This window comes from Pseudoliparis swirei, chromosome 9 (genome assembly GCF_029220125.1).
Source record: "Pseudoliparis swirei isolate HS2019 ecotype Mariana Trench chromosome 9, NWPU_hadal_v1, whole genome shotgun sequence".
Classification (NCBI taxonomy): Eukaryota; Metazoa; Chordata; class Actinopteri; order Perciformes; family Liparidae; genus Pseudoliparis; species Pseudoliparis swirei.
The window spans coordinates 14361285-14389060 of NC_079396.1; the positions used below are offsets into that span (position 1 = coordinate 14361285).

Here is a 27776-nt window from a genome sequence, read left to right on the forward strand (position 1 = left end):
GCATTCCGATAAATGAATAAATGGTTTTGATTAACATCTCTCCAGATATTTGTTCAGTGTGTTTCTGGTCTTTGGAAAGGTCGTGGCTTCCAAGATAAATATGTCTTTCCTCCAGTGCAGTGAGCATCCAGCACCACGGACTCTAGTTGTGGCTGGTTGGTTGTTCCCTGGAGAGGCAGCTCGGCCCAAGCGTGTCCCAACAAGCTGGAGATGAATAGGGAGGCGCAAGGCCGTGGTATGTTAATGTCTCTGGCGAGGCTTAACACACCTGTGGGTAAGTGGGTTTTACAGTCAGCAGGGTGCCGGGAAGTCCATCCTGTTGAGGGGAATGTGGATTACTCTGTCGCCAAATAAATCTCAGCAACAAGGTCCTGCACAACTAACCGTGATCTTAGTAAATACATATTGGCATACTGCCGACCCTAATTATCGTTGTAGAGCAAGAGGGCCTCACACTCGGCAGCCTCCGGGGCCCCTCTCTTTGTCAGTGCTGTTTATTATAATGGTTTTAATTGGTGCAGATGTTTGAGTGATTGTTTGAATTGAGGACTGGCAGTCCAGTGCAGTATCACACATTAGATATCAGAAATAAGTGGACACCTGGAAAGTGAAGCAACTAAATGGAATAACTATTATTTACACATATTCAAAAGATTCCAGCCTTTGTTTTTTCCCTTGCTTCCCCGTTCTCCCAAACCAGTCTCTCTGCACTCTCTGTACTCTCCGGCTTTATTCCATATATGCAATTGAGCCAAATTTCAAAAAGTTACATGTTAAGATTCAGGATTTAAATGTATCAAAATACGCAAGTAGGCCACACTTTCCTTTTCCTTTGTTACCATGGATGATGTCTTTCGCTTCTCTCCTCTGTGATACAGTTCGTAGCACTGGGAAGGATATGCAGAGGCTAATTAATCTAGCCGAGTTACACTAATTAGAAAAGTAGTGGCAGACATCTGACTACGGGACTGTTTGAAGCATGTAACGAACATCCCCCGTCAGAGATATTTAGGAGGCTGGCTGACATCCCCTCAGTCATTGCCAGACTTTGGCAAAGCTAACAGAAATACTGGACACTGAGCAACCAACTTTGTACACTTTGGAAACAATTCTTTCCATCTCAGATTAGTGTGAAATGATTTCAAATTGCTCAGATGCCCCTCAATTGACCCTGCTATTCTTACATTTTATATCGCTAAAGATCTCATACTGGTAGAGGATGCCTTTTGGTCATAAGGCAGAACAAGATTCAGCTACATACATAATTAATTTCTGAATAATAGCCCCCAGGATAAGAGAATATTACAATATTTGGTAATCATTAATAAGTAATGCCTTCTCACTTTCACTGCTCATTGTTCGACGAGAACTTGGGATTTATGGCAAATTCTTTAATATCATATCAAATAGTTATTGAGCAAGTGGAATAAGTCAAATTAATGATTTTACATTGATGCTAATACAGTTGGGTTAACATTAAAACATGTGAAAAAAACTGAGTCCCCCAAAAGGGTTATATTCACAGTTGATTAATCTAATTAGATTCTTTGCTGTTAAGCGTTCTCATTTATTGTCAAGTCTTGATTGCCACTTGCCGGAAACACTGTGTGGATGTTGGAGGACGTGTTCACTGAGGTGTTCAGGAAAATGGGAGTAACATGGACAGAGGAATTGAAATTGTAATGACGAGCGGCAGCACCATGCTGACGGCCATGGAACACCTCAGACAGCTTAAATATCAACGCTAATTAACACAGAGAGGTGGGCTGTCACAGGCATGATGGATGTCGGGGGGGTCGTGCAGAGCAGATCACTGCTTTCAGCCAACCAGCGATTCCTTATGAATCAAAGCCTGAGATGAAAAGGCTCTCCCACACCTCGGGGAGAGAGAGATAGCAGGAGCTATTGTTGGGAGGGTTTCAATCATTGGCCGTGAGCTTGAGGTGTATTTGATCAGGGGGCGGCCAAACATCTGTAGGAGTCGAGACGTCTCTGCTTCTGAGCACTTGTTTTTGTTGACCTCTGCACCACCCACATGTTTACCGAACACACAATGCACAGTGAACGGGAGATTTACTGGTTGTTGGGGGGGGGGGGGGGGTTCTTTTTGGAAGGGACTATTTTTTGTCTCCCTCTGACAGGAGAGGTGAGCTTGTGGAGAGTTGGCTATCATTCTTAAACAGAGCTCTCCTCCCTGATGGAGTGAGCCAGGCTGAGCACGAGGCAGCACTCCTACACTTTTACTCTGGACTGACTCCATGATCAGTCTGTCTCGCCGAGATGATTTCGAACCGAGATGATTTCAGCACTTTGTGTATGAAGATGGAGTGTTATCTCCCCCTCTCTGGTCACCTCCCCATCTACCTCACTTAAAGAGGTCCATTGTTAAGTGCCAGGGGCCTGTGGGTGCTGTAAATCAGGCTGCAGAGGGAGGGGATGTCTCCCATGGGGGAAGGCGCACACTCCCAGCAGCCTCGAGGCTGATCTCATCCTGCCCATCCTAATGCTTTAATTAAGGCACTGGTCAATAGCAGGGAGGAAGGTGCTAAAGGGTATGATCCGCCGACCGCACGACGGACGGCAATGCCTACGTAGACAGACTGACGGGGCAATGTACTCAAAGAGATTCTTCCCATTTTACTAAAGAATATGCTGTCGTCACAGACAGTTATAACTGTTTAATTACCCAGTTCGACACTAATTCTTCATTCCAGCAACACCTATAGCTCATCGTTATTTATTTTTTTGAAGGACAAACTGTGGTGTATATTTTTTGCAAGATTTGTACTCAAATTTACCTCCATGTGACTGTATTGACCTAAACTTACTCTTAAATTGCGAGTTCCAAGGAGTGGAATGCAGCGTCAGCTCTATTTCATATATTCCCAACCAATATGGCCATGATGTCACTGATTACCCCATGAAGGAGGTGTATTGATCATCTGCTTTCACAAGGACCAAAACAAATCTCCTGTAAACGACAGAGCACTTGGCTTTGTCTTGCTACTGTCTGAAGGTTGTGAAGTCTTCTGGGATGCACCTCCCTCTTGTGGCGCAGACAACGCCTTGTGTAAAATGAATATGATACAACTGGATTGCGACGCGTTGTTGTGCTTTAATTGAGGCACTAAAGATGAGATTTTCATGAGAAATGTATTGTTTTCATTATCTTGTCATCCAAAAAGCAACTCTCAGCTTCTCAAATGTGGGATTTGCTTCATTTTGTGAAATGAAAAGGGTTTCATGGAAAGAAGGGCACTCAGTTTAAAGACTTTGGTTAAAGCTGATTCATCATTATTTTATCATACCTTTTTTTGAGAAGTAGATGAGAGTAGTTAGGAGATGTAAACAGGTTATATTTGCAGCGTAATTAGAAATACGAAATAGTCATTGCCATCATCTCATAAAGTATACGATGATTAAGTTGTGTATATATTGTGATATTTACCAATGTCGATGATGTTCTGACCCAAACGTTGTATTAATGCCAGATGTTTGTGGACAGAAGTTCCCCTCTTGGCATTGATCTCGCCGCATGTCACACACACCTGCCTTCCGAGAAGCGTTTTGTGTGCATCAACCTTGTTCTCCCGTTTCATTCATTCTCATAACAACAAGCAAGAGAAGCAATCGAGCGTGAGGACTGTCTGCTTCCATCTCATTTATGTGATTTCCTTGTTGGTGATTTTTTTGTCCCAGGAGTATTGTGTGATAATGTACCACTAACATGGGAAAAAGGTTGTTTTTTTCATCACGAGATAATATTGCCTCTCATGTAGTCATGGCTGCCATCTGCTGACAAGATCGGCGCATTACATATTTCTGAAATGTTTTGCAGTCTTTCTAGTTCAGAAGATTCAGTTAATATTGTGTCATTTGAAAAGTAATTCATATTTCTCATTTTATGTTGGCCTAAGTGGAAGGCAGCTGACATGGCTCACAATGATTTGAACAGACATTTGTTTAAAAAGTGTAACAGCTTTATTGAGACTTGGGGCCCTAACACTCCGTCCACTACAGAATGATTGACTGAGTTAAAATAGTTTTCACTTCACCCCTGAAATGACAAAAAAGGTGGGGCTGACATAAAAAAATCTCCTTACCAAAACAAAATGTAGAGAAGATCTTTCCAACAAATACATGCAAAAGAAGAAATATGCTGACTAATCATGGCTGCTATACTAACAAAAAAACAAACGAGAGTGGCAGCTTTTTTTTTTACTCCCAATCGCAAGTTGAAAGACAACTTCTCATTTTCAGTTGTCATAAGAAATCAGACTACGGATTATAACTTTGTAAATACTTTGATTTTCTTTTGAAGTGTAGGTCCCGTACATACTATTTTCTACCCCTAATACAATTTAAATATATATTAACTTCATAAAAAGTAGACAACTCAGTGGTAGGCCCCAAACCCCTTTCACATCATCTAAAAGTCGGACAGCAACAGAAGTACCAGTCTACAATACAATCCTCTACAATTGAGCTAACATCATCAGTCCAGTGTCTACAGTCTGATTTCATCATACAGAGTCCTAAAAACAATATCACTTTACAAAACACCGCGTGGACCTTATTATTCCCATGTCCACAGCTCATCATCTTCATTGAAGACGCTCATGGTTAAACTGGAGATGAAATGGCACGGTACTGTGTTCAGATCACATTCAGTCGGGTCAAGTCAGAGGAGGGCTCTCTCTCTCAAAATCGGTGGAGGAACCAAATAATACTTTCCAACTGTCTGTCTTGTTCTGGGCATGAAGCATGGGCTCCACATTCCCCCAGTGCCTCCACTGAAATGAATGTCAGGCCTCGGACTAGCTTTAATTCTATTGTGTGCTAATGTACTCTCAAGGACTTTCAGGTAAATCACAGGATTTCTGAGAACACGCTTACCAAAATACATTTGAATGGACGGACGGTTTTTTTTTAAATTCAGAAAAATCTACAAACGCGGAGCAGGAAAAAAACAAGACCGACAGTGGTTTCTGGGAACAGAGACCGTAAACACAATTCATTTATATTGAGGGGGTTGTTACAGAGGCAACTTCATTTCTAATTTCTTCGACAGACAGGTGGATCCGACATCCAGTCATTAAAGGATAAAGAAGCTCAGTGACTTTTCTTCAGCCGTGTGCTGTATTTCAAGTCAAAATGAACCCCTTTAAAACAAGGCTGAACAGCGACACTGGGAGACAACGGTCGCTACACAACTAATGCCAACAGCAGTTGAACATTTTACATTTCAGGAGCATTTTGTTAACTTTGAGGGCGTTCAACCCGTTTGCACACATCACCAAAAGGGTTGCACCTGTAATCCGTTTTACAGCTCGGCGAATAGCATGGAAGAAATTATTTGAGAAACATTTTTTTTTAAAAGGTCATCTTCTACATGAAGTGGAAATGGAATGCAAGTTGCATTTCACTCTGTAATAAGCCCAATTTATGTTGAGATCACCGTTATAAAAATGACATTATATTTAATGTTAGATGCGTTACGCACACCTTCAGTTTTGAATCGGACCACAAGTCTGCTGGGACTGGTCACCCATGAGCTGGTGCAGAATTAGTAGCGTAAGGAGGACACACTGAGAAGAACTTGAACACTGAACAGCTACAAACTTCTGGATGTGTGTCCTTTAGTGAACGGTCCGCATGGAGGTGAGGCCAACACTGGGGTTGTTTTGCAGGTCAACAGGATACCGAGGAGGTGCTGCGTGATACATTGACAGCAAACAGTCAAAAATACTTGCAATCCCTCGGAGGCAACACCAAGAAAAAATACCTGCAACCTTTCAGAGAAAAAGGAGACATGTGCATTTTTAATTCAGTTATTGCCATAGTACCAAGACCTGTTGTCCGTGATCATGAATTAGTCCTTCCCCTTTTGTCCGGGTCATAAATGGAATAGTAGATTAAAAAAATATATAAAAATCCATTATCGAGCTCTGTGAGTGAGCTGGCGAGAGCAAAGTAAAGTTTGGTTGTGATTAAGCAACGCTGTTGTCAGCTTACAGTACTGGCGCTCGACGGTGGGACATCACTGAGCTGCAGGCTGCCGTTTGCTGTCTGTAGGATCTCTGTGGGCAGCGGAGGGTCAGACAGTCAGACGGTTGTTGGAAGGCTGTAGGGGGCTCCAGGAAGCTGGATGGGCGGATGCATCCTGTGAGAACTGGCTTTCCTCTTTGCTCATCCCCACCGTACAGAGGCGTCGGTGTCTCAGCAGCCTGTCTGTCCGGGAGAAGTTCTGGAGGCAAAGAAAGAAGTGCGTTGGAGTTTCAGTTCGCAGAACAAAGCGAATGACGATGCCGACAGGTGGATGGGTTTCATGCGACAAGATCCTGAATAACATGCAGAAACCTAAAAGTACAAAATGTGAAGCGTATGAGCTCTAGTGAAACCACGGCTAACTAACCTGATGGCAGCGATCACACTGGTACGGCTTCTCCCCGCTGTGCACCCGCTTGTGTCTGTCCAGGTGGTAGCGCTGGATGAACCGCATGTCGCACGCGTCACAAGCAAATGGCTTCTCTCCTGAGAACAACACGCCGACCAGTTAGCAACACCAACAAGTCCAGGGGGAACACATCATTGGAGGGTTTGTATTTATCACGGTTGTATTTATTTAAGCATTAGTAATGTTGTATCTGCAGAGCTGCACACACATGTGGACTAACATATAACCAACTTTAACAAAAAGGAAAGTTAGAACGTTGTATAAGGCATTATTATAACACAATAAAAACATGCGTGGCATACATTAAAACAATTGGACACACCACATTTAGTTCTTGAAATCATTCAGCAGGGTTTGAATCTAAGTTTCTTGCAGATGGAGCTCAAGAGGAGCGGTTCACTGTCTGACGAGTGGACTCGCTCCTCAGAACACGAGCCCGTTTCCCAAAGCTAACCACAGCATTGACGACGTGAGCCGAGAGTTCTCACCTGTGTGTGTAAGAATGTGTCGCTTGAGGTGGTAACTACTCCGGAAAGCTCCATAGCAGTGGTCACAGATGAAGTTCTTCTGGATTTTCAAGGAACTGTCATCGCTCATATCGATTTGTGGAAGTAAATGCTAAAGACAAAAGCAAAATGAGTTGAAATAGTACGGATTGATGATCAAGGGTAGATCTCTGCACTTCTGAAAAGCGGAGCTTTGTAACCATGCTTACCTCCACTTTCACTTTGCTGGAAGACCCGGCTTTTTTGTGCTTCTTCTTGGGTTGCATATTCTGGTTTGCTTGCAGGTCCTTTCCATCCATCATTCTTGATGAATGATAATCCCCGTCTTTCCGTATCAGCTTTTGAGGAAAGACATGGGAGTAAACGGCACGCCAGCTTGATATGCAGACACAAACAGGATTATACTTCAACCGCTTTTTCACGCAGTGTATAAACAATGACTAAATGCTTATGCACTGTAGTTGTAAGCAGATATTAATGAATTGTATGTGTACTATAACGCTTCCTGTGGGCGGTTGATGCATAAACAGAAAATGAATGACAATTTAGGAACAAAATTGTATAATAAAAATGTATTGATGGGAGAAATTATATTTGTTGTCAGATATTAATGAATGTTTAATATTGTTTTCCAGCTACATTAGAGTGTGACCCTGCCCCGTCTTCTCTCTCATACCAGGGGTGGACAGCTCCCGGCTGAAGGGTGGCCCATGTTACTGTGGTGGGGTTGTCCGTGGTGAACCTGGTGTCCGTGGTGGTTGTGGCTGTGCTGCGAGTGAGCTTGGTGGCTCTCAGGACTGGACCTGTGTCCTTGACCCAACGGTGACATCATCCTCTTTTGGCCTGGGATGTTGTTGGCTTGCATCAGGGCCATGCTGGACAGCACCGCCTCGCAGCCCAGCAACCCAGCCTGGCAACACAAACACCCCGTCAGAGCAGAAAGAGACGGGCGCACGACTCCTCACAGAGACAAGGAGTCAGGGGAACGAGAAGGAGTTGAGCCAAGGGAATGAGAGGGAGTTGAGTACCGGGATTAACAGAGAAATGCACTGGCATTAGGATTGGGAATACAATCTAAAAACATGATGGTGAAGAGACTTCCACTGACCCATTTCATATGGTCTCGAACAGAGTTGTTAGAATGGTGTGTCATCGCCGTGGTTTGAATGCGTGTGTGTTTGTGGGAACAGAGGGGGCTTCACTTAGGATGAGGGGTAACAGAAGAGACCACACCCACCCAACTCATCTGGGGCCAAAGCCTGAAAGTAGAGGCATGACAACATAAGGCTAACGGCGAACATACTACATGCTGCAATGGAGGAGCTGGAGATGCAGACTGTTTTAATCAATTTCACCAATCGCCAAATCTGGATTTATGACCAGAAATTTAGGTCCAGCATTCATATGCGCAGTTTTCAGGCAAACAGCCCCGATGGCTTGGTGCATGCCATGTTTCCATGGTCGACAGAAAGAAAGAAAAAACAGATTGAGGAAAATAATGGCATCCAAAGGGAATAAGGAAAGTGCGCTGTAGACACGACTTTATCTACCTTTACTATCTTTATTATGGCCATCTTAAAAGATAATATAGGCAGGGATCGTTGATGAATTTAAAAACTGATTGAAACTATAATTTTTCATATTATAGCGAACTGGATTTTGGGAAACCAAGTCTGGCACTGAAGTTACAGGTGCAATGAACAGTTGAACTCAAAAGAATGGAATTGCGATACTTTTAAAACTTTGAAATGATTGTGGTGTGATTTAAGGATCTGTATCAAACAAAGAGGTTTGCTTAATGATTTGTAGGCTGGAACATCTCGGCAGCTCAACAATTTAAAATTGAAAATGATAGTTTGGCACACATTTCAGCTCAAGCAAATCCTCCTGTAATTACAAAATATCAGAAGGCCATATAACGCTTTGGATCAAATTTAAATTGACCTGTGGTGCAGTTGTAAAGCATTGCATGATGACGGTCGAACACTAGAAGTATGTTTTCTTGGAATTAACGGGTGTAGTTTAAAAATAACTACGAAGAAGACAATATTGTATATCACATACATATATATATATATACACACACACACACATTTGTAACAAACAAATATTTGTATGGGAATTTTCTCAACTTTCCTTTTTGCTTCTTTCTGAAGGAAAAAGTTCCAATATCGCAGTCGGTTGGCGTTTAAGTTGTACTGTACTTTTTCTTTTTTAAACAGCATGATTTAACCCTCCTGTCGCCTTAGGGTCATTTTGACCCGATTCAATGTTTCACCCTCCTGTTACCTTTATATTTACTAACATATTTTACCCTTTGGGTTCAATTTGACGCCAGCAATTAAAACCTCCAGAAAATTATTAGAATTAATATTGTTTTCCAAGTTTAAGTGTGAGGCACTTTATGTTTGTTTGTTGACTACCGAAAGAACACCGACATTAAACATTGAATGGGGTCAAATTAATCCTAAGGTGACACGAGGGTGTAATATTGATTCGGGTCAAATTGACCCTAAGGCAACACAAGGGTTAAGGAATAAAATACGATTGAAAATGTCTGACTTCCGGAGCAGTTAGTTAGTACTGACTTAACTAGACATCGAGACACATTTCTTACTTTTTGCAAAGTATGTGGGATTCTAATGCGTAATGTAAATGGTTCAACAAATTAGTTTGAATATAGAACAAACAGGAAGAGCTGTATGAGTTTCTGCACATTTAGAAGGAATCTGGAAAATAGGACTACCTCTTGGTTTGAGTTGAGCATAGAACTATGGTCGTAAAAACGCCTAAAAACGCTCAAAATATCAAGCACATGCCTCAGACTAAAAAGGGCAAGAAGCGGTGTGGCCTTTAGGTTAAACTGAATGGCCATACACTCAGTGGGGAATTGTTACATCCTTGACCCTAGAAATCTGTATATTTTATATAAATATTAATTCCCAGCAAATTAACATAAAACCACAATGCACATAAGCTACATACTAATTCACGAATATGCCACAGGGAGCATTATGAATACTGCAATTGTATGTGTAAAAAGCGAATCAAATAGGCTGTGAATGAAAATTATATAGCAGATGGACATATACAGACCATGCATAAAAGCTTTGATAGTAAACAAACACGCCTAGCCTATTCGTCACTTCAGTGCAAGACGTTTTATTTAACTAAATGAATCTATTCATAAAAGTTGAAAAGGATTGCGAGTCATTCTCAGTGGGAAGCGTGTGGTTTACGATCTCGCCAAAAAACAAACATGATGGCCGTTTTATAAAACGGTTCATTTGTGCACAAGTGAGCTAGCTAGCGACTTAATTCTTTAAAACCCCCGTTGTTTTTACGGGTTTCTGTTGAAAACGCGGTCTTCTCCGAACAAACGAGCTCTGCTCATCGAGCGGGACTGCGTCGAGGGCACGCTGCGGGGGCAGCGCGCAGACAATAGGTGAGCAAATGTGAAGCGTGCTGAGAGTCTCTGCTGAATGAGGCAGGAAAGGCTAACCTGCGAGCTAGCCAGGAGTTGGGTTTTGGGACAACTCTTGTCCGCCTGAACCGCCGCCCGCGCCCAGACAACACAACAACAGCCAGGCAAGGGCGTGCGGTGCAGGCTCGGCGCCGACCGCTAAATAACGCCTCCCTCGCCGGCTACATCGGTTAGAAACAGGTACCTAGCGGATTATAAAATGATATAAGAAGCCGCCAATGAAATTCGTCTGAAAAGCGACCGCTTACCTTTGGATTTTTAGAGTTTTGTTGGATATTATTTCTTGTCGCACTTCCAATTTTTTCTCAGTTTACAAACACTGACAGGAAACACCACCGGAAGTGTGCTCCCCGGAGCGAGTGGCGATTGGCCAGACGCCCTCTCACGTGACCGAAGCGCAACGACCCACATTTGCGGCCATAGCTGTGAGGGAGTGAGCCCACGGATGACAATAATAATCGATATAACATTTTAATTATGTTACTGCCAATATCAGAAGTTGTTGATTTGCCTCAGGTTTTGAAATAAGGAACCACATAAACCCTGGTTATGGCAACACATTCGTATTTTTTTCTCGAACGTTAGGCCTACTAATTGAGTTTATTTTTTATTTTTATCGATCAATTTATTTGTATCCTAACGTTTACGTTGCTCTTTATCACAACAATTTCAAGTAGCATCTCTTAGAGTAAAACAAGTCACATCAGCAAGTCTTAAACTGTGTTAAAATCAGAATGGAACAAAGAGGTATCATTATAATATCGTGTATTTTTAGTATTTTCCCACTTTGCCAACATTTTTGTCCCCCATGCCAATAAATTACATTTAATGGATTGGTATTCTGAAGCTGCGGGTGTGTCTGCGGCCGCGGGAGGGCAGCGCTCCATGTCTAGTGGTCCCGGCTACTTCAGGCACAATCAATGCTGTTAGAATAAACGACAAGAGAAGTTGAACCTCGAGTAGATTATGGAGGACTTTTGCGGTGCTCCAGACTTGCAGGCAAGTGTGCTGCATTGTCTGAGTATTGTCTATGTTGTGCTTGATTCTTTTGAGGTTACACGGATAAAGGCAGTTGTGTATTTATGTAATTGATCAGTTGTAGCCTATGCACTACAGATAGCCTCTGTTGGCTTGACAAGGGGTCTTGTTGCTGTTTTTTTTCCTGCGTATATCACTGAATACTTCATTTAAATATACATACTTGTTAAATGTCTGAACCCTGTTCGTGCACTTGATCTCATACTTATGTTTAATTATTGCACCACCCACCATTACACATTCCTTGTATATGTAAATATACATGGCAATAAAAGGTTTCAAGTCTAATAAATTGACACTAAATTTTGTATCTTTACTTGTGTATTTATTCTGCATTTTATTATAAATTACTTGTATGAAAGCCTTCACTTCAGGAACTCTATACTCATTTGAGTAGGATTGCAGTTCTCCAGTTGTGCAACATTTTTTTTATATGAACTGAAATTTTAGGAGACGAAAAAGCCACACTGGATTTAAACCTCATTATTTTATTTTTGACATTTATGAAGATAAGTTAAGCTTACATTTTTTGATCATTGTTCCCTTATATCATCGCAACCGTCTTATCGATCAAATCACACATGTTGAATACAGTTTGGTTGTTTGTTACAATTTGAGCCATAACCTTGCATTTTAGACAGTCAAAGGGTACACGTCGAGGAGGCTGGGTTTTGTTCACAAGTCTTTTCCCAGTCTTTCAATTTCATCAAGGAAGAAGTCCATGTCCTTCTGGGAAAGCAGCGGAGAGAAGACAACCATGCGGAAAAAGTTGACCTTGTTTCCCAAAGGTTGGTAGCCCACCATCATAGTGCCTTGTTTCATCATGCGCTCCTTGATGGCTGGAGCAACCTTTTATTAAAACAAACAGTTAACGGTTTGATCAATAAGTTGCACAAGTGGTAAAGTGTTTGTACAAATGGTTAAGAATCTAAATCTGAGAGTGTGTGTATGTGTGTGTTATGACCCTGACCCAGGGCATAGTGTAGCCAAGCCACAGAAAACATTAGTCTCAGTACACAGATACAGAAACTTACCTTTGCCAGTCTGTCCTGGTAATCTGCCGTCCCTTCCTTCCCCCTCAGACTGGGCGGTATGAACCAGAAGCATACATTCACAAACTCTGGCTGTCCATGGAGACAACAACAAAAAACACATGTACTAAACATTATGTAGGAGAAAACACCGAATCTCTCAGTATGCTTGAGATATGTACTTACCTCAAACAAAATATGAAACCCCTCTCTTTTCTTCATTTGCGCCACCAGATATCTGCAGGAGATATGTTATTTTACTTTCGGTTGGCTTGGATCATAACTCAATAGAAAGCAAAGATGAGGAAAAGGTAGGGATTAGAGGTAAAAAGAAGCCTACAAGGATCTTAACATGCAGTGCAGAATGCACCCAAATTATCCTTCTTCCTTAATAATTATATTAGGAAATATCAAAATAGCCAACTTACTGATAATGGGGTAAAAGTAAATTGTACCGCTTTTTAATTGGCCTATGCCTCAAACGGATCCGATCATTTTGAATTTCCAGTTGGTCTCAACCTACACACCATGCAGCTGCATGCCTACCTAGCATGGTGAAATGCTTTGTCTACACGATCGGCAAATCCATTGGAACCAACGGCCTTCCACATCAACCATAACTTCAGACAGTCAACCTTGCGGCTGCACTGCACCGTCTTATCCCCGACATCCAGATTCATATCATAGAATTTGTCTTGCTGGAAGAGGTATGTGGCGTTGGCACAGTGGCACTTCCTCAACAAGTTCTGAGGACAAGCAGAAATTACAAAGATTCGAAAGATATTTTTAAACATAGACCTTTATTTTGTGCATCAGATAACGCCGTTTACTCAAACCTTGGTATCCTTTAGTAGTAAGGCAGAACACTGCAGGCCAGCCACCAGCATCTTGTGTGGATTCCAGCCTACTGAATTTGCTCTGGTCACAAACACATAAAAACACCCACACAATAAGCTATATATATATAGCTTATTGTGTGGGTGTATATATATATATATATATGACCACATCTGCCCTACTAGGTCTACTTATGTACAGGCACAATGTTGCCTTCCTCATAATGAAACGTGCATTTTCTGGCACGCATATCAATACCTGTGAACCCCTTTAATCAGATGACTGTGCTGCTTGGAAAAGAGCACGCTGCCTCCCCAGGCAGCCTGAAACACACACATCTCTTAATGTACTTACATTTCAATTAAAACTGTACAACAGAAGCTTGTCAACAGGCATGGGTTTGTCTTTGACAGGATGACTCACGTCTACGTGCATCCATAGCTTGTGTTTCTCACAGACATCAGCTATGCAGTCCAGAGGGTCAAACGCACCTCGCACTGTGGTCCCTGCTGTGCAGCTTACAAAGAATGGCACTCCACCCTGGGAGACACAGAGAATAAACACAGCCTTCTTGCACTTGGTGCTTTCTGGTTTGCAAGAGGTACAACATGTTTTATGGTTACTTATACCGTGTGACGTTAAAACCATAACATGCGTTGCATCTCAGTAGTCAGTGAACTTACCTGAGATTTTGCAAGCTTTATCTTTTCAACCAGGTCGCTCGGAATCATGCGGCCTCTGATGTGCACAAGACGACATTTTGATTGTAAAGAATCACACGATTCATAATGAATGCAATTTTTGAAATTTCCCTCCTGTGGGACGAATAAAGGTATATCATATCATTAACAATTATCAATGCGCATAGATTTTTTAAATAATCCTTGTGAGCAATTTTGGCAGTGACCAGAAGGTGGGTGCGAGGCTTCTTCAGAGCGGCAGTCGAGATCTCGTCAGAGGGGCACGTTGCGATGCCGATTCAGGAGTTTTGCTGTCATTTACTGTCGATTGAGCGCCCATCACTCCTCTCCTTGATCTGAGTTTCACCGAGGATGGGGCCGACAAACACTTTGCCTAAAGCCTGCTAGCCGTTGCTCTGGCTAATAATATTAGCTGCTCTGTTAATGATGGCCGGAAAAAAATGTGCATGCAGGCTGAAATAAAACTGTCGCATTGTTCTGTCAGGAGATACAGGGACTTCAACCATGTTGGAATCGAGGGGTGACGAGTAAAGAAAAGTTAACGCTCGGCTAATTTTTGCAGTCAACAGCCATAAATATTCAGTGCCCCGTCTTAAAGCTTCCATGTGAAAACCTTATTTTTGGAGATTACAGAACACTTAAAACGCACTGCAGAATAATTAATGTTTTGTTTTTGTAACGTTTAAGTACTGAGGTGGTTCACACACTGGCTGTAAGGGCCTGAGGGTGAGGGTGGTGGCTGGAGTCTACATGCCAGCCAGAAGGCTCCACCCACTTGTTCAGGAGCGTATGAGGATCAGCCGTGAGACGAGTTGCACCTGACCGTGATCTCCTCGTCAGGGAGGCTAATGGGGTAGAGGAGAAAAACGCAACTGGAGGAGAAGCCGGTAAGTCGGCTAGAGGCCCGGCTGAGAGCTTGTGTCGGAAATTGATAGAGCTCAAAACCAGGCGATGCTTTCAGTTCGTTGTTTGATTAAAAACACTTTAACCCTTCAGACCCAACTGCTGCACTGCTTTAACTGCAGTGTCCTCTGTACCGTTATACTGGTCACGAAAAACATGCAGTTTTTATTTTATTTTTAAATGCGACAGACTATTGCAATCAGATTTTTTAAAGCACTTCTATAATGAAAAATACATTACCCTTCATCCACTTCCACTGTGATGACATTGTCTGTCCCAATTCCCAGAAAGGCAGCCCCTTTCTTCACAGAGTAATGGCTCTAAAAAACAAGTGCAAACAGTTGCTGACATCACATTATATATACACATCTAAAATTAAAAAAAGCATGTCATTCTTTTCACAAATATTACTTTTTATACAAACATTTGCAGTGAGTCACACAGTATATATATATCCACCCAAACGTGTGTGACATATGAACATTTATGTAAAATACTGCAAAAGTATTTACACATTATGAACACTGAACAGCTGGAGACTGTTCTAAAGCATCATATTTAAAAGAAATTTGTGAAATGCCTGAACCGCTTTAACTCCTCATGTACAAAGTGGGATGAGTAAGGCCTATAAAACTACAGTGTGAACTACAATAAAATCCATTCCTTACATCTTCAGAGGTAAAGATGTATAGTCTTGGGAGGCCAAACAGCCCCTGGCTTTTGACATCGGGGAAATGTTGGTAGCGTGCAAGGTTCATGGCGTACATATTCGAGGCAGAACCCCCGGGGCAGAAAAGGCCATCACCTTCTGTCCAGCCAATTAGCTGCCGCAGTCCTCTCAGGACCTCAGCCTCCATCAGCACAAACACTGGGGCCACCTCATAGGTGTAGCTGCCATTGAAACAGAACATGTCTGATGGTTTGTTGCATTTCATACTATTGCATTATATACACTCTCATAAACATTACCACATAAGAAAGAAATTAAGTACTCAAGCATACTTCTTATTATTAAGAAAGGCATCTGTCTGCATGTCCTTTGCATATCTCGAATACCGTTATTCCATTCTTCATTGTATTGCTGGAGACCTTAAGGAGTGCTTTGTTGAAGTTGGTGCAATTTGGACAGGTAACATTTAAATAAGAAACCCGCTCGAAGTATAAAAGATCCAGACGTTCCCTCACAGGTATGATCTCCCATCAGTTCATGCCTGTGCGATCGTCGTTTGCCGAAATTCTAACCACGGTTCAAGTCCAGCATGTCAAACAAGTAGCATCAGTGTTTTACTTTCCAGATAGCTAAAGTTATTCATTCGAAAAGGAAATTGGTGGTATATTAATAAGTTAGTAAATTCAGAGATTTAGGCAATTTGCCAAAAATATTTAAACTTTTTTATGGTCAATAGTTGGTATATGCACTACACTTAAATGAAATCAAAAGTACTTGATTGTAGTTCATTTAAATATTTTCGGGGGGGGGAATTACTTGTTTTAATGATGTATTAAAAAGCTGCTCCGATCTAGTGTTCGGTTATTGGCAGGTTAAAAAGAAAAGGTCAATTCCTTCTCAAATATCCATTTTACATTGATGTGAAAACATCTTCAAACTGTATTTATCATTTAGTTTCTCACCCCCAAACTACATTTGAACACATCATGAGAATGTTTAGCTTTGCCCCATAATCATTGTCATCAAGTGGACATTGAGTTACTGATTTAATTAAACCGTTAACAGCTGACAGGGCCATCAGCATATCAGTGCCGATAGCACTGTCAGTTGTCAGCACAAGTGCGTGGGGCTTTTTAAAAGTTATTTTGGGATACAATGAGTGGGAATAGCAACATAATCTAGATTATAATATTTTGCCTGCCCCATGTCTCCGCTTGCATACCTGGTGTTGATCTTTGCCCGTTATTGTAATTCTTAACATGCTCTTAACTTGCGGTTTTGAGTATGCTTGTGGGGTTCAGTCTATTGCTCCATTTACCTCTTACTACAGACTAATAGTCACATTATCTTATACATTGCATTATTTGTATCATATGCAATATAATTTGTTATCCACCCATTATTGATGGGCTTATTTGCTGTAGTTATATATTACATTGATGCTTACAGGTTAGTGTTGAGAGCCTCAGTGAGGAATCGACCGGTCAGGGCATGATAATCCACTCCTCCAAACTGCTGATTCATAAAACGTGGGTGACCTAAAAAAGACCAGAGCAGTCTTATCAACGGGTCAACCTGTAGTAACCAAGTGTATCAGCGTCTTCTGACAGTCTTACTTGTCTTGATGCTGTACTTGGCGACATCTTGAACTCTCTGTAGGAGCCTGTCATGTGGCTCCCCCTTGGCCCTCAGCTCCAGATCCAGCAGCAGAGCCAGCTCCTCCGGTTCTTTCCACTCACAAACCTGCCAGAAGAACACATGGGTTATGATATTTTCTTGGAATAGTCACTGTAATCTGACACCATTGTGATTTTAAACATCAGACCTTGTGCTTGACGTCCGTGCCTTTGCAGAGAACCTCCTCCATCATAATTTTAAAGGCATCAGTCAAGAAGAGTTGGCCCTCTGTATGGTCAACAAGAGGCTCATTCAGGTCACGGAGAATGTGGGACTCCGGCCCATCCGCTGTTGTCAGAAGAGTTACGGATGAAAAAATACTTGCAGAAGTCCAGCATTATAAACAGGAATAGACATTTAGAGCAAGGCAAGTTTATTTGCAGAGCACATTTCAACAACAAGGCAATTCAAAGTGCTTCACATGAGACCATTAACCTCTTCCACTCCACTGAGGACGCCGGCGTCCTTAAGACCCTCCCCTTCCCTTTAAACGGCTTGCTCACGCAGACCACGTCAATAAACATGGGCATGTTTGGTATCCCAGCATTCAACATATCCTCATCTTTGCAAAGAACATATACATTTTCTTTCGTAATAATTTTTCACAAGAGGAACCCAAACACACAATGTCTAAAGTCGCGATAAATGCAGCAAGTCGGGTCTTGCAACATTTCGACGGAGAAAACGTACAGAATACGCTTTCTAAGTAGATGTATTAGCGGAGGTATTAGCGGAAGTACTAGCGGAAGTTAGCAAAGAGCTAGCGGACTCAGAAAAGGTAAAACGTTTTACAAAAAAACTTTTTTTTTGGTGCGCTGTGTCTTCCCTGACAGTAACGTGTTGAAGCCAGGAGACCGCGCTGTCTTTGCCGGGCCATGAACACGGTGATTTGCTCCGTTTTTGTTTGACTACATTTTATTAGTAAGTTAGGTTAGACTTGTCAATCCCTTCGTCTACTCTAGAGGAGACTTACGGCTTTCTAACGACGTGTTGCATATGCAAATTGAGTCACACGTAACGGAACTCCTCTGAAATACGTGGGCGCAGCCAGTCTTCTCCTTACAGAATATATATGTTCATGTATAGAAATATATATATATATGTTTATACATACATATATATTTGTGTGTGTATATATATTATGTAGTATATACGTATATATACTACATATATGTCACTATGTGTGTATATCTATATATATGTAGTATATATTTATATGTATATATTATTTAGCAATACATCTGCTCTACTTGGAGTAAAAGTTATATTTTGCAGTGATATGACAGTTCTTTACATTGGTATATGTTGAAACATATCAACATGTAAAGGAAAACACCTTCAGTGTCTCATAATATCATTTGGGTACCATGTGAGCATTTGGAGTCTGCAAATGTCCTTTTTGGAGCTCCGCCTGGATCTTTTCATGAAAAACAATGTCGGATGGTCATACTTTGTCGTATCCTCTTCAAATTTGAAGCAGGTGTTTAGTACTAGTGCAGTTATACACCTATACTGTCCTTTTCCTGTACAGATACAGTCACAGGCAGTTATTTATACTGAAATATACTTTTTTATTTTAGGGGGACAAAAATCTTACATTTTTACTGACTTCAAAGGCCCACTGCTCTGTTTCTGTATGACCTAAAGGATTTTTGACACTTTCACAAGTAATCACAAGGGTAATCTTTCTAGAAAGCCTTCATTGATACATTTATTCAGAGGGGTTCAGAAACTACAGCCATTTTAATTTCGTCAGATCATTTTAGGCGTTTTTGCTCGAAAATGGGGGTGGAGTGGAAGAGGTTAAAAGCATCAAAACATAATGCAAACCAAAATATTTTAAAACAACTAAGAACATACATTAAAACAATCAAGAAATAGAATAAAAGTTCCAATGCAGTTAAACAAATTAAATGCAGTAGTGAGATGCATAAATTGATAGATATCCTTGTATTTTGTAAAAAGGATGTGTCGCACACAGCACTTACATGAGACCTTGTCTGTTGCAGCCATGCTTTTGAGAAGTTGGTGAATCTCTTTCACTTCAGACGTTGTCTTGAGAAGGCAGACGACAGAAAATGGCTCCACAGCAAAGGACCATCGAGCATTTGTAGAATTGGGAGGGGGTTGACCTTTGACCTAATTGATTTAATGTCTCCTGATAGGAGGGAAAGAAGTGGGAGGAGCAGTGTAGTTGTGAAACTTAGGCACTCAGAAGACCCCACCAAGATATCAGGTACATTTAATGTCTGCACATGTCTTTATAACTGTTGGGACTCTTAACAATCTATACACAAAATGTTCCTTTTATCAAATGTTCAGTTAAGAAAAACAGAAAACAACACATGAAAAGATAGAAATAGGATTTCTTGCTCTCCTTTTAATGCCATAGTGCAGTGGTTCTCAAATGGGGGTCCGCGTACCCCTGGGGGTACGTGAAGGCACTCCAGGGGGTACGTGAGATTTTTTAAATCGATTTAAAATTAGCATCCATTCAAAAATCCTTTAAAAATAGTTATTTAATAAATATTCAATAAAACACAAGTGTAAGTTCATAAACTGAATTGTATATTAAGTAGGCAATTTAATTTAATTATCCTAAAAACCCAGAGTCTCCCCCATATCAGGATGGTTTGACCCAACGTGGCACACGCTAACGGTCATGACCCGTCTATCACTGCCGGCTTTTAAACTCAAATAATGAAGTTGTGGTTGAAGCGGAGCAGCAATGCTGCTGAAAACACGGAGGGACAAGTGCCAAAGAAGGCCAAACCAGAGCCGGCAAAATCCCGTCAGTTTTCAGACGACTATGTTTTAATGGGATTTACGTCCACAAGTTGCAACCCACCCAAGCCGTTGTGTTTCCTCTGTGGGGAGAGGTGAGTCAACAGTAGCATGAAGCCAGCCCATCTTGAGCGCCATCTCAAGACAAAACATGCAAATTACGCTGGTAAGCCACCTGAGTTTTTCAAGAGGAAACTCTCTGAATTCCGGTCATCTCAAGAAACAATGCGTAAAGCCTCCACGACATCAGCCAAAGCCCTGGAGGCATCTTATGCGGTGTCTTTGCTCATAGCTAAAGCCAAGAAACCAGACACCATAGCCGAAGACCTGCTCCTTCCTGCCGCTGCTGTGCTGGCTGAGACCGTGCTGGACACAAACGCAGCGGAGAAGTTAAAGACTGTGCCTTTGTCAAATGACTCTGTCTGCCGCAGAATAGACAAAATGGGAACAGACATTGTCGAGCAAGTTGTGGGGAAAATTAGCGACTCTTTTTCACTCCAGCTGGATGAATCCACAGATGTCAGTGGAAATGCACAATTTGTTGCTTTTGTAAGATACATCGATACTGACGACATTTATGAGCACATTCTATTCTGCAAAACGTTGGAGGGAAGAACAACAGGAGAGGACATTTTTTATGTTGTTAACAGCTTCTTCTGTGAAAACGGCACGAGCTGGAAATCCTGCCGCAGCATCTGCACGGACGCAGCGGCCTCAATGACGGGCAGCGCGAGAGGACTCAGAGCGCGCATTAAAAAAGAAAACCCCGACATGAAGTGGACTCACTGAAGAAAATGAGCCCTGTGTTACATGACGTTTTGAACGACAGCGTCAAAGTGATCAACTTCATAAAGTCAAGGCCACGCAATGCACGCCTGTTTCGCCGCCTCTGTGAGAACATGCTGAACACACAACACTGCTGCTGCACACAGAAGGACGCTGGCTCTCTCCAGGGAGAATACTCAACCGGCTGTTGGAATTACGATCTGAAGTACACACCTTTCTGATCGAGCACAGGTCTCCCCATGCCACCTTGTTCCAGGACACAGACTGGCTTGCAAAGCTGTGCTATCTGGCAGATATATTCAGCAAACTGAACGAACTGAATGTGTCTCTGCAGGGCAAGGAGACCAGCATTTTAAACATGTATGACAAGGTGGGTGGCTTCCTGAAGAAAGCAGAGCTGTGGAGAAGGTCCTCTGCAGAGGGAGATTTCACCTGCTTTCCCCAGGTGGATGCTTTTCTCTCTCGTGAGGATGTGGACAGAGCTCCAGTCAAGTCGGTCATCGTGGGACATTTGACCAACGTGATTAAAGATTTTCATTCCTACTTTCCTGACATGGAGGATAAATCTGTACAGCTGGATTGGGTGAGAAACCCATTTCTCTTGTCTGAAGCAAACAAAAGCAAGCTACCTGTCACTTATCAGGAAAAACTCCTGGAAGTGTCATCTGACAGTGGCCTCCAGATGAAGTTTGCCACATCCACACTCACACAGTTTTGGGTGTGTGTGAAGCAGGAGCACCCTGACCTGGGACAGAAAGCTTTGGAGCAGCTACTGCCCTTTGCCTCCACATATTTATGTGAGGCCTCCTTCTCTGCAATGACTGTGATCAAAACAAAGCAAAGAAACAGACTGTGCCTGGAGAAGAGCTTCATCACAGCAGTGGCCTCCCTGCCACCAAGACTGACAAAGATCCTCAGTGAAGCACAAGCACAAGTTTCTCATTAAAATGTAAATGCTAAAGCATTCAGTTTAATGCAATGTTCATTGTTGACAGTTTAATAAATCCGACACTGATGGCACAGTGCTGTGTATTACTACTTTTTTTTTACCAAAGATTATTTGCGCTGGTTAGGGGGTACTTGGCTGAAAAAAGTATTTCACAGAGGGTACATCACTGAAAAAAGGTTGAGAACCACTGCCATAGTGTATAGTATTTGTTTTTAAATAACACTGTTTAGTTGTTTTCCTAATGCCTCCTTGACTGCAAGGAGAATAATCATTAACACAGACTCTATGAACGGAGAATAAATACAACTTTCATAAAGAACTTTCATAAACAAAACTCAGTTTATTTTTTACATTATTGTCATAAAAGCTGTTATAGAAAAGGAAAAAGATCATTGACCTTAACATAATATCACCAGGCATTACAATCTGCCAGACACCTTCTAGCCTTATACCCGCAATTTGGCATAGTCGTATATTTATAGTATGAACAATCAGAATGACATGCTATATACAGTATACCCTGTATATAAAGAAACTTGAAATTGTACTTTTTCTCCCTAAAGTACGAAAGTCTTAAAGTGTGGTTTTTCCTTATATGGAACGAGTCTCGAGAAATACACTCATCCTGAGTTAAAACAAGCTGCAGTCTCAGTAAATGCCAGACAGTGAAGGCCTCAGTCATTCCTCCAACAGCGAGTCAATGCTTTCAGGTGGCAGCGCACAGTCTTTCTGACTGAGCAGTGAGTGCAGGTGAGCAGCAGTGGCCTTTTCCCTCTGGCTGGTCCTCCAGAGACTCAGCATGGCGAACACTCGCTCCACATGGAGCGCATGGTCTTCTTCAATCTGTTCCAGCTTCACAGAGGAGATATCCAGAGCCAGTCTGCCTATCTCCCTCCAAGACCTGCCAATGGCATGAGCCACGGTCATCAGCTGCTTCTCCTTCACTATGCTAGGGCCTGTGCAATGAGACGGAGGCAGATACATAGGTGACGCTCTCTTTAATGCTTTAAAGGGAATAGCTTTGAGCGTAGTGTGACCCACCTCTCCTGCAGATCTGTTTGGATAGAACACTCTCGTGTAAGTCAGGAGCTGGTTGTATCTTTCTTGATGGGTTGCTCTTCCCTTGTAAAGAGAACACTTATATAGTTAACATAGTTGTTCTGTTACTGTGCACAAGGACAATACATTTTTTATTTCTTTTTTATTTTAAGGAAGAGGCTACACCTGGACCAGGTGTCCACAGGGATATTCAGAGAGCTTGGTGTATTTCACAGTGCTTTGAGAGACAATTTGAACCACATGAAGCTCTAGCATAAGATCAGACCATCCCCATCACACCAGGCTGGTAAAGACCTCTCACCTGTATGGCTCCCTGACCAGCAGCTCATAACCTATGCCAACAGGCACTGTCCGAGGAGTCATGAGTTTATCATCTGACCAACAGCTGGTCGTCCGAGCCAATAGTGCAGAGTCATGCCCTCTGAGCCCATCTGCTATAATACATGTTAACTATTAATCATTCACTTGTCTCTCGTGATTGAAATATAACTATTAACCACTGCCAGGTTTGTACAGATAGAGCAAACATCAATCAGATGAGTGTGCCAAAGATCCAAAACATTTTAGACATTGTTACCTTCGCATTGAAATGTTTTGATCGCCGTGTATTTATTTATTTATTTATTTATTTGTATGCGTGTTATTCGCAAATCTCAAAAAGTATTGAACCGAATCGCATGAAATTTGGTGGGATGATTGTTTATTATCCGGGGACCAGTTGATTAGATTTTTGGATCGATCGGGTCAAAGGTCAAAGGTCATGAACAGGTCAAAATCTTTCGCAGAACTCAAAAAGTATTTAACCGAATCGCATGCAATTTGGTGGGATGATTGTTTATTATCCGGGGACCAGTTGATTAGATTTTGGGATCGATCGGGTCAAAGGTCAAAGGTCATGAACAGGTCAAAATCTTTCGCAGAACTCAAAAAGTATTTAACCGAATCGCATGAAATTTGGTGGGATGATTGTTTATTATCCGGGGACCAGTTGATTAGATTTTGGGATCGATCGGGTCAAAGGTCATGAACAGGTCAAAATCTTTCGCAGAACTCAAAGTATTGAACCGAATCGCATGAAATTTGGTGGGATGATTGTTTATTATCCGGGGACCAGTTGACTAGATTTTGGGATCGATCGGGTCAAAGGTCAAGGGTCATGAACAGGTCAAAATGTTCTTGAATCGCATGAAATTTGGTGGGATGATTGGTTATTATCCGGGGACCATTTGATTAGATTTTGGGATCAATCGGGTCAAAGGTCAAGGTCATGGAAAGGTCAAACTCTTTTTTACCATAGCACGATACATTTTTGTCCAATTTGCATGCAACTAATGCCAAAATGTTCATAATTCAATGCCCAATCTTGTGATATGCGAAGGTATGCGCTCTACCGAGTGCCCATTCTAGTTTAAGTTGTTATGATGATTGCTTGTTACCACTTCACTGACATGTTATTCTTTTGAATCCAGTAGCCTGGAGATGGAGGTCGGCTGACTCATCTCCCAAGATAATGTCAGGGTTTAATTAATACTATGTCAAGATTCCCCAGCTTGCTACAACATAGAGTTGCTTACTTCTCACAAAAACAGCTGACGCTCTAACCTTACCGATTAATAATTTGCATATGTAAACCATTCTTTACGGAGTATGTATTGGTGCATTGATCAATTGTAAATACTTTAATGGTCACTATACTGACCAAAGGTGGAATCGTGGTGGACATCTATAATTAGTGTTCTTCTGAAAGCAGAGTTCAGCTCATCTTGGCCTTGCCTCAACAGCGCCAGTGAAGAGGGACAATAACAGATGTAACTATTGTATAGTCGTCTTGTATTTTGTATTCCTCCCTATCTCTTTCTCCTCTCAGGGACGCAGTAAAACAACATCTGTTAGGCAGACAGAACCTGTTCACGTCGATGCCGTGGGAAGGAGCAAGATGGGGAGGAGGGGCAAACATTTCACTGTTTAAAGACTATGTCGCACAACCGTTTGTGGGGTGGAGCTCTGGTCATTCGATTGAATTATACACATTTTCTGTTTAATAAATACTTTAAGACATTTAAGTGTTTCAATATCACACTTGTTTTCTCTAAAAGAGATTGGAAAGGTTAATTTCCATTACACTATATAATGACTACTGAATGGACATCGTCCTACCTGAAGACAGCGTGTTGACTTGCACATCCTTAATAAAGCGAAGCATTGGGAAGGTTTCCTGTAGGGCTTGGTCTTTCAGCAGTTCCAGTAGACCCCGCGCTGCTTCAGGACCCCTCTCAATGATGTGATCCAGCAGGTCTGTCACCTTCTCACTGGGGACACGGCAAGCTTTTACCCGCTGGTAGCCGGGAACAGACATCAAACAGCGAGAGTCTGCATACTGCAGGACAAAATCGGCATCTGCGCTTAGAATTTCAACCAGCTTGACCTTCAGGCTTCTGAGTAGTTGGATTCCTGCTGCCGGCTTCTCTGCCATGACTGAATGTCACTGAAATAGGAAAATAAAGTGATGATCAATTAATTGAAAGCAAGCACGGATACAAATCTGAAATAACTGTAAAACTAAGTATTGCATCCATTTTGCCAGTTATTTCACATTTAGGTTCTCACAATGGTGTGCTTCTTTAAGCAATGGCACCTTCATAGATATTTATCATGTGAGTGACAGGTTATCTTGATTGTATCTACATTCTTTGCCCAATAATGTATCTATTCTCCTTGTTACTGATTAGTGTAAGCACATTGCGTGTGAATCTTGGGCTATCATGCTTATATCTGAAACATGGATATTATGACCCATTATTAAATACATCGGATAGGGTTTACATCCTTGAAAGGGGTAGAAGTGAAAGGTCATAATAGTGATGCTGTGTACTTACACAATTACAGATTGTTTTTAAAAGTATAGTAGCCTACCCTTGTTTGAATACTGTGTGTTATTAATCAGCATTAATTATTTCCATTGGCCGTCACCCTGATAAACAATTAATCAGTCACCTCCAGTTGGACTACTTGCACCATCACCACCTCTATGCACCAATTCATTGTTTTAAAATTTTACATACTTGTTAAATGTTAATATGGCTACTCTGTTGTCTTTAATGTATTTTTCATATGGATCTTGATATTTGTATATGACATGTATGTACGACGAGATCGTAAGTGTAACCTGAGTCAAATTCCATATATGGGCACACATAGAGCTGATTCTCAACAATTAAATAAGAGCTCAAATTTACAATACAATATTATAAGGATTTAAAAAATGTATTTAGAAAAATATGTTTCATATGTTAACACTATATTATTTACGTTCTGAAACTACATTTCAATAGCGTTTATTCATCATCAGTCCCGGGCTGAATATCCGTGTCTCGACTTCCTGGTGGTGCGCGCGCACAGCATTTGTTGTCGATCAGCACCAGATGCGCTTCACGCTCACTCTCCTACACCAAGTACGGCTTTAGGTGACAAACTCAATATATTCTCACAAGACTCTTACCATACACAGCTAGAGTATAGAAAAAAATAGGATTGAACAGAAGCGGGATGTTTGCGGACAGACGGAAAACAATTCCTCTGTTTACATGGTTTGGATCACTTGCTTCTGACTTCTCCCGCTGCTTTTTCTTCTTTGTCTATTTCCAACAGCAATAATATGCATTCATGTTACCGCCAGCATTTCCTTTCACTGTGCTTCCATACTGTGGATGGAGGACCTCACTGCAGCAATCTGCCGTAGCTGTGAGGATTGACTGACATCTGGCGGAAATGATCACACATTGCATTCTACTCATACGACATTCATATATTATATTTATGGCGAAATAACATAATGCCTTAATAAATATAACATCTCATTGATTCACATGTTACAGCAGAACAGAGACAGTCTGAGGCAAGACAACTATCGATCTATCTATCTATCTACATACATACATACCTGGTCCTGCACCTTTCGGCGAAATTCACAGTTTTGAAATCAAAATAGGTCATCCACGTGAATCTTGTAGATCCGACGAGTTTTTGTTGTTGGTGTATTTGGATTAAAATGGTTTAATTTGATTATAATGAATCTAATTTGATTATACACACATATGTATGTGTAATATATATATATATATATTTACACACATCTATATTTCTGGAAGATATTCTGGACGTGTAGCCTTAAATTAGTTCATCCGTTTTTTGAATAACTTTGTTCTTTTGTATTTCGTGGCTTTTCAACTATTCTGTTCACCCCATTCCTCCTGCTGATGGGTCAGTTTATTCATTCCTCTTCAAGCTGCTCAGCAATTGGTCCTCTTCAAGCTGCTCAGCCATTAGTCCTCTTCCTGTATTAAAGTCTTTATTCAAGAGGCAACATTTTTAAAGATGTTCATGTCAGACAGCGGTGAAAAATATTGAGGAACAATTAAAACACAAATATGCAAATATATATACAGCTTATTAAGTATATATACAGCCTATTATAATATTTTGTATTTAATAATAATTAGAAATAAATAATAATTATAAAAATAAAAATAAAGCACAGTAATCAGAGTATACATCAACTTTAATGAAATATACTGGCTTTCTTTTTACATTCTTTATGAACATGGGTACTATACTTTTACAAACAATCTGTAATTGTGTAAGTAGACAGCATCACTATTATGACCACTCACCTGCTGTCTACCCCTTTCAAGGATTTAAACCCCATCCGATGTATTTAATAATGGGTCATAATAACCATGTTTCAGATTTAAGCAATCGATTCTTAAAATAGTTGGCAACGAATTTCATTATCGATTCGTTGTGTCGTGCGATTATTATCTATAAAACTTGAAGAGTATTATGGTATGTGTGTTGTGCTGTTTAGCCTAATTAAACTAAACATTTTGATATGGGA

The 27776-nt window shown here is 41.3% G+C and overlaps 3 protein-coding genes across 6 annotated transcripts; all 3 read right to left on the bottom strand.

Moving 5' to 3' along the window:
- Window positions 1-3958: 3958 nt before the first annotated feature.
- Window positions 3959-10842, bottom strand: znf740b (zinc finger protein 740b). 4 transcript variants are annotated; one of them, XR_008832917.1, is made up of 8 exons: window positions 10696-10842; window positions 8072-8222; window positions 7640-7873; window positions 7173-7301; window positions 6946-7075; window positions 6416-6534; window positions 6016-6247; window positions 3959-5713 (listed from the first exon to the last, which is right to left on the bottom strand). XR_008832917.1 is itself a non-coding variant. In XM_056423869.1 (7 exons), the coding sequence occupies exons 2-7, from the start codon at window positions 8114-8116 to the stop codon at window positions 6098-6100; spliced, it is 807 nt and encodes a 268-aa protein (XP_056279844.1). In that variant the 5' UTR covers window positions 8117-8222; window positions 10696-10841; the 3' UTR covers window positions 3959-6097. The 4 variants fall into 4 exon arrangements, 3 of the variants coding, with proteins under 3 accessions (XP_056279844.1, XP_056279846.1, XP_056279845.1); XM_056423869.1 differs by having other exon boundaries at window positions 3959-6247; window positions 10696-10841; XM_056423871.1 differs by lacking the exon at window positions 8072-8222 and having other exon boundaries at window positions 3959-6247; window positions 10696-10836.
- Window positions 10843-11953: 1111 nt separating this feature from the next.
- csad (cysteine sulfinic acid decarboxylase) lies at window positions 11954-19402 on the bottom strand. The gene is made up of 14 exons (XM_056423876.1): window positions 19293-19402; window positions 17453-17592; window positions 17244-17370; window positions 17075-17165; window positions 15626-15848; window positions 15198-15277; window positions 14037-14091; window positions 13777-13893; window positions 13612-13676; window positions 13353-13434; window positions 13063-13262; window positions 12703-12754; window positions 12520-12609; window positions 11954-12334 (listed from the first exon to the last, which is right to left on the bottom strand). The coding sequence occupies exons 1-14, from the start codon at window positions 19315-19317 to the stop codon at window positions 12161-12163; spliced, it is 1521 nt and encodes a 506-aa protein (XP_056279851.1). The 5' UTR covers window positions 19318-19402; the 3' UTR covers window positions 11954-12160.
- Window positions 19403-22140: 2738 nt separating this feature from the next.
- On the bottom strand, window positions 22141-26485 carry zgc:174906 (uncharacterized protein LOC571548 homolog). The gene is made up of 4 exons (XM_056423314.1): window positions 26382-26485; window positions 25040-25367; window positions 22865-22945; window positions 22141-22779 (listed from the first exon to the last, which is right to left on the bottom strand). Exons 2-4 carry the CDS (start codon window positions 25353-25355, stop codon window positions 22502-22504), a joined length of 675 nt encoding a protein of 224 aa, XP_056279289.1. The 5' UTR covers window positions 25356-25367; window positions 26382-26485; the 3' UTR covers window positions 22141-22501.
- Between the last annotated feature and the right edge of the window lie 1291 nt (window positions 26486-27776).

Bases quoted from the DNA above. Each gene is read 5' to 3' on its own strand.
- znf740b (XM_056423869.1), bottom strand. From the start codon at position 8,116: ATGACACACCATTCTAACAACTCTGTTCGAGACCATATGAAATGG. The intron at 7,302-7,639 runs GTATGAGAGAGA...TTTCCTCAAAAG, and splicing joins CCGGGAGCTGTCCACCCCTG to CTGATACGGAAAGACGGGGA. The intron at 6,248-6,415 runs GTTAGTTAGCCG...CTTTGCCTCCAG, and splicing joins AGTGTGATCGCTGCCATCAG to AACTTCTCCCGGACAGACAG.
- csad (XM_056423876.1), bottom strand. From the start codon at position 19,317: ATGGCTGCAACAGACAAGGTCTCAT. The intron at 13,263-13,352 runs GTTTGAGTAAAC...GCTTGTCCTCAG, and splicing joins TACTACTAAAGGATACCAAG to AACTTGTTGAGGAAGTGCCA. The intron at 12,610-12,702 runs GTAAGTACATAT...CTCCATGGACAG, and splicing joins GGTTTCATATTTTGTTTGAG to CCAGAGTTTGTGAATGTATG.
- zgc:174906 (XM_056423314.1), bottom strand. From the start codon at position 25,355: ATGGCAGAGAAGCCGGCAGCAGGAATCCAACTACTCAGAAGCCTGAAG. The intron at 22,946-25,039 runs GTAGGACGATGT...TCTCTTTACAAG, and splicing joins AGTCAACACGCTGTCTTCAG to GGAAGAGCAACCCATCAAGA. The intron at 22,780-22,864 runs GTGGGTCACACT...CTCATTGCACAG, and splicing joins CAAACAGATCTGCAGGAGAG to GCCCTAGCATAGTGAAGGAG.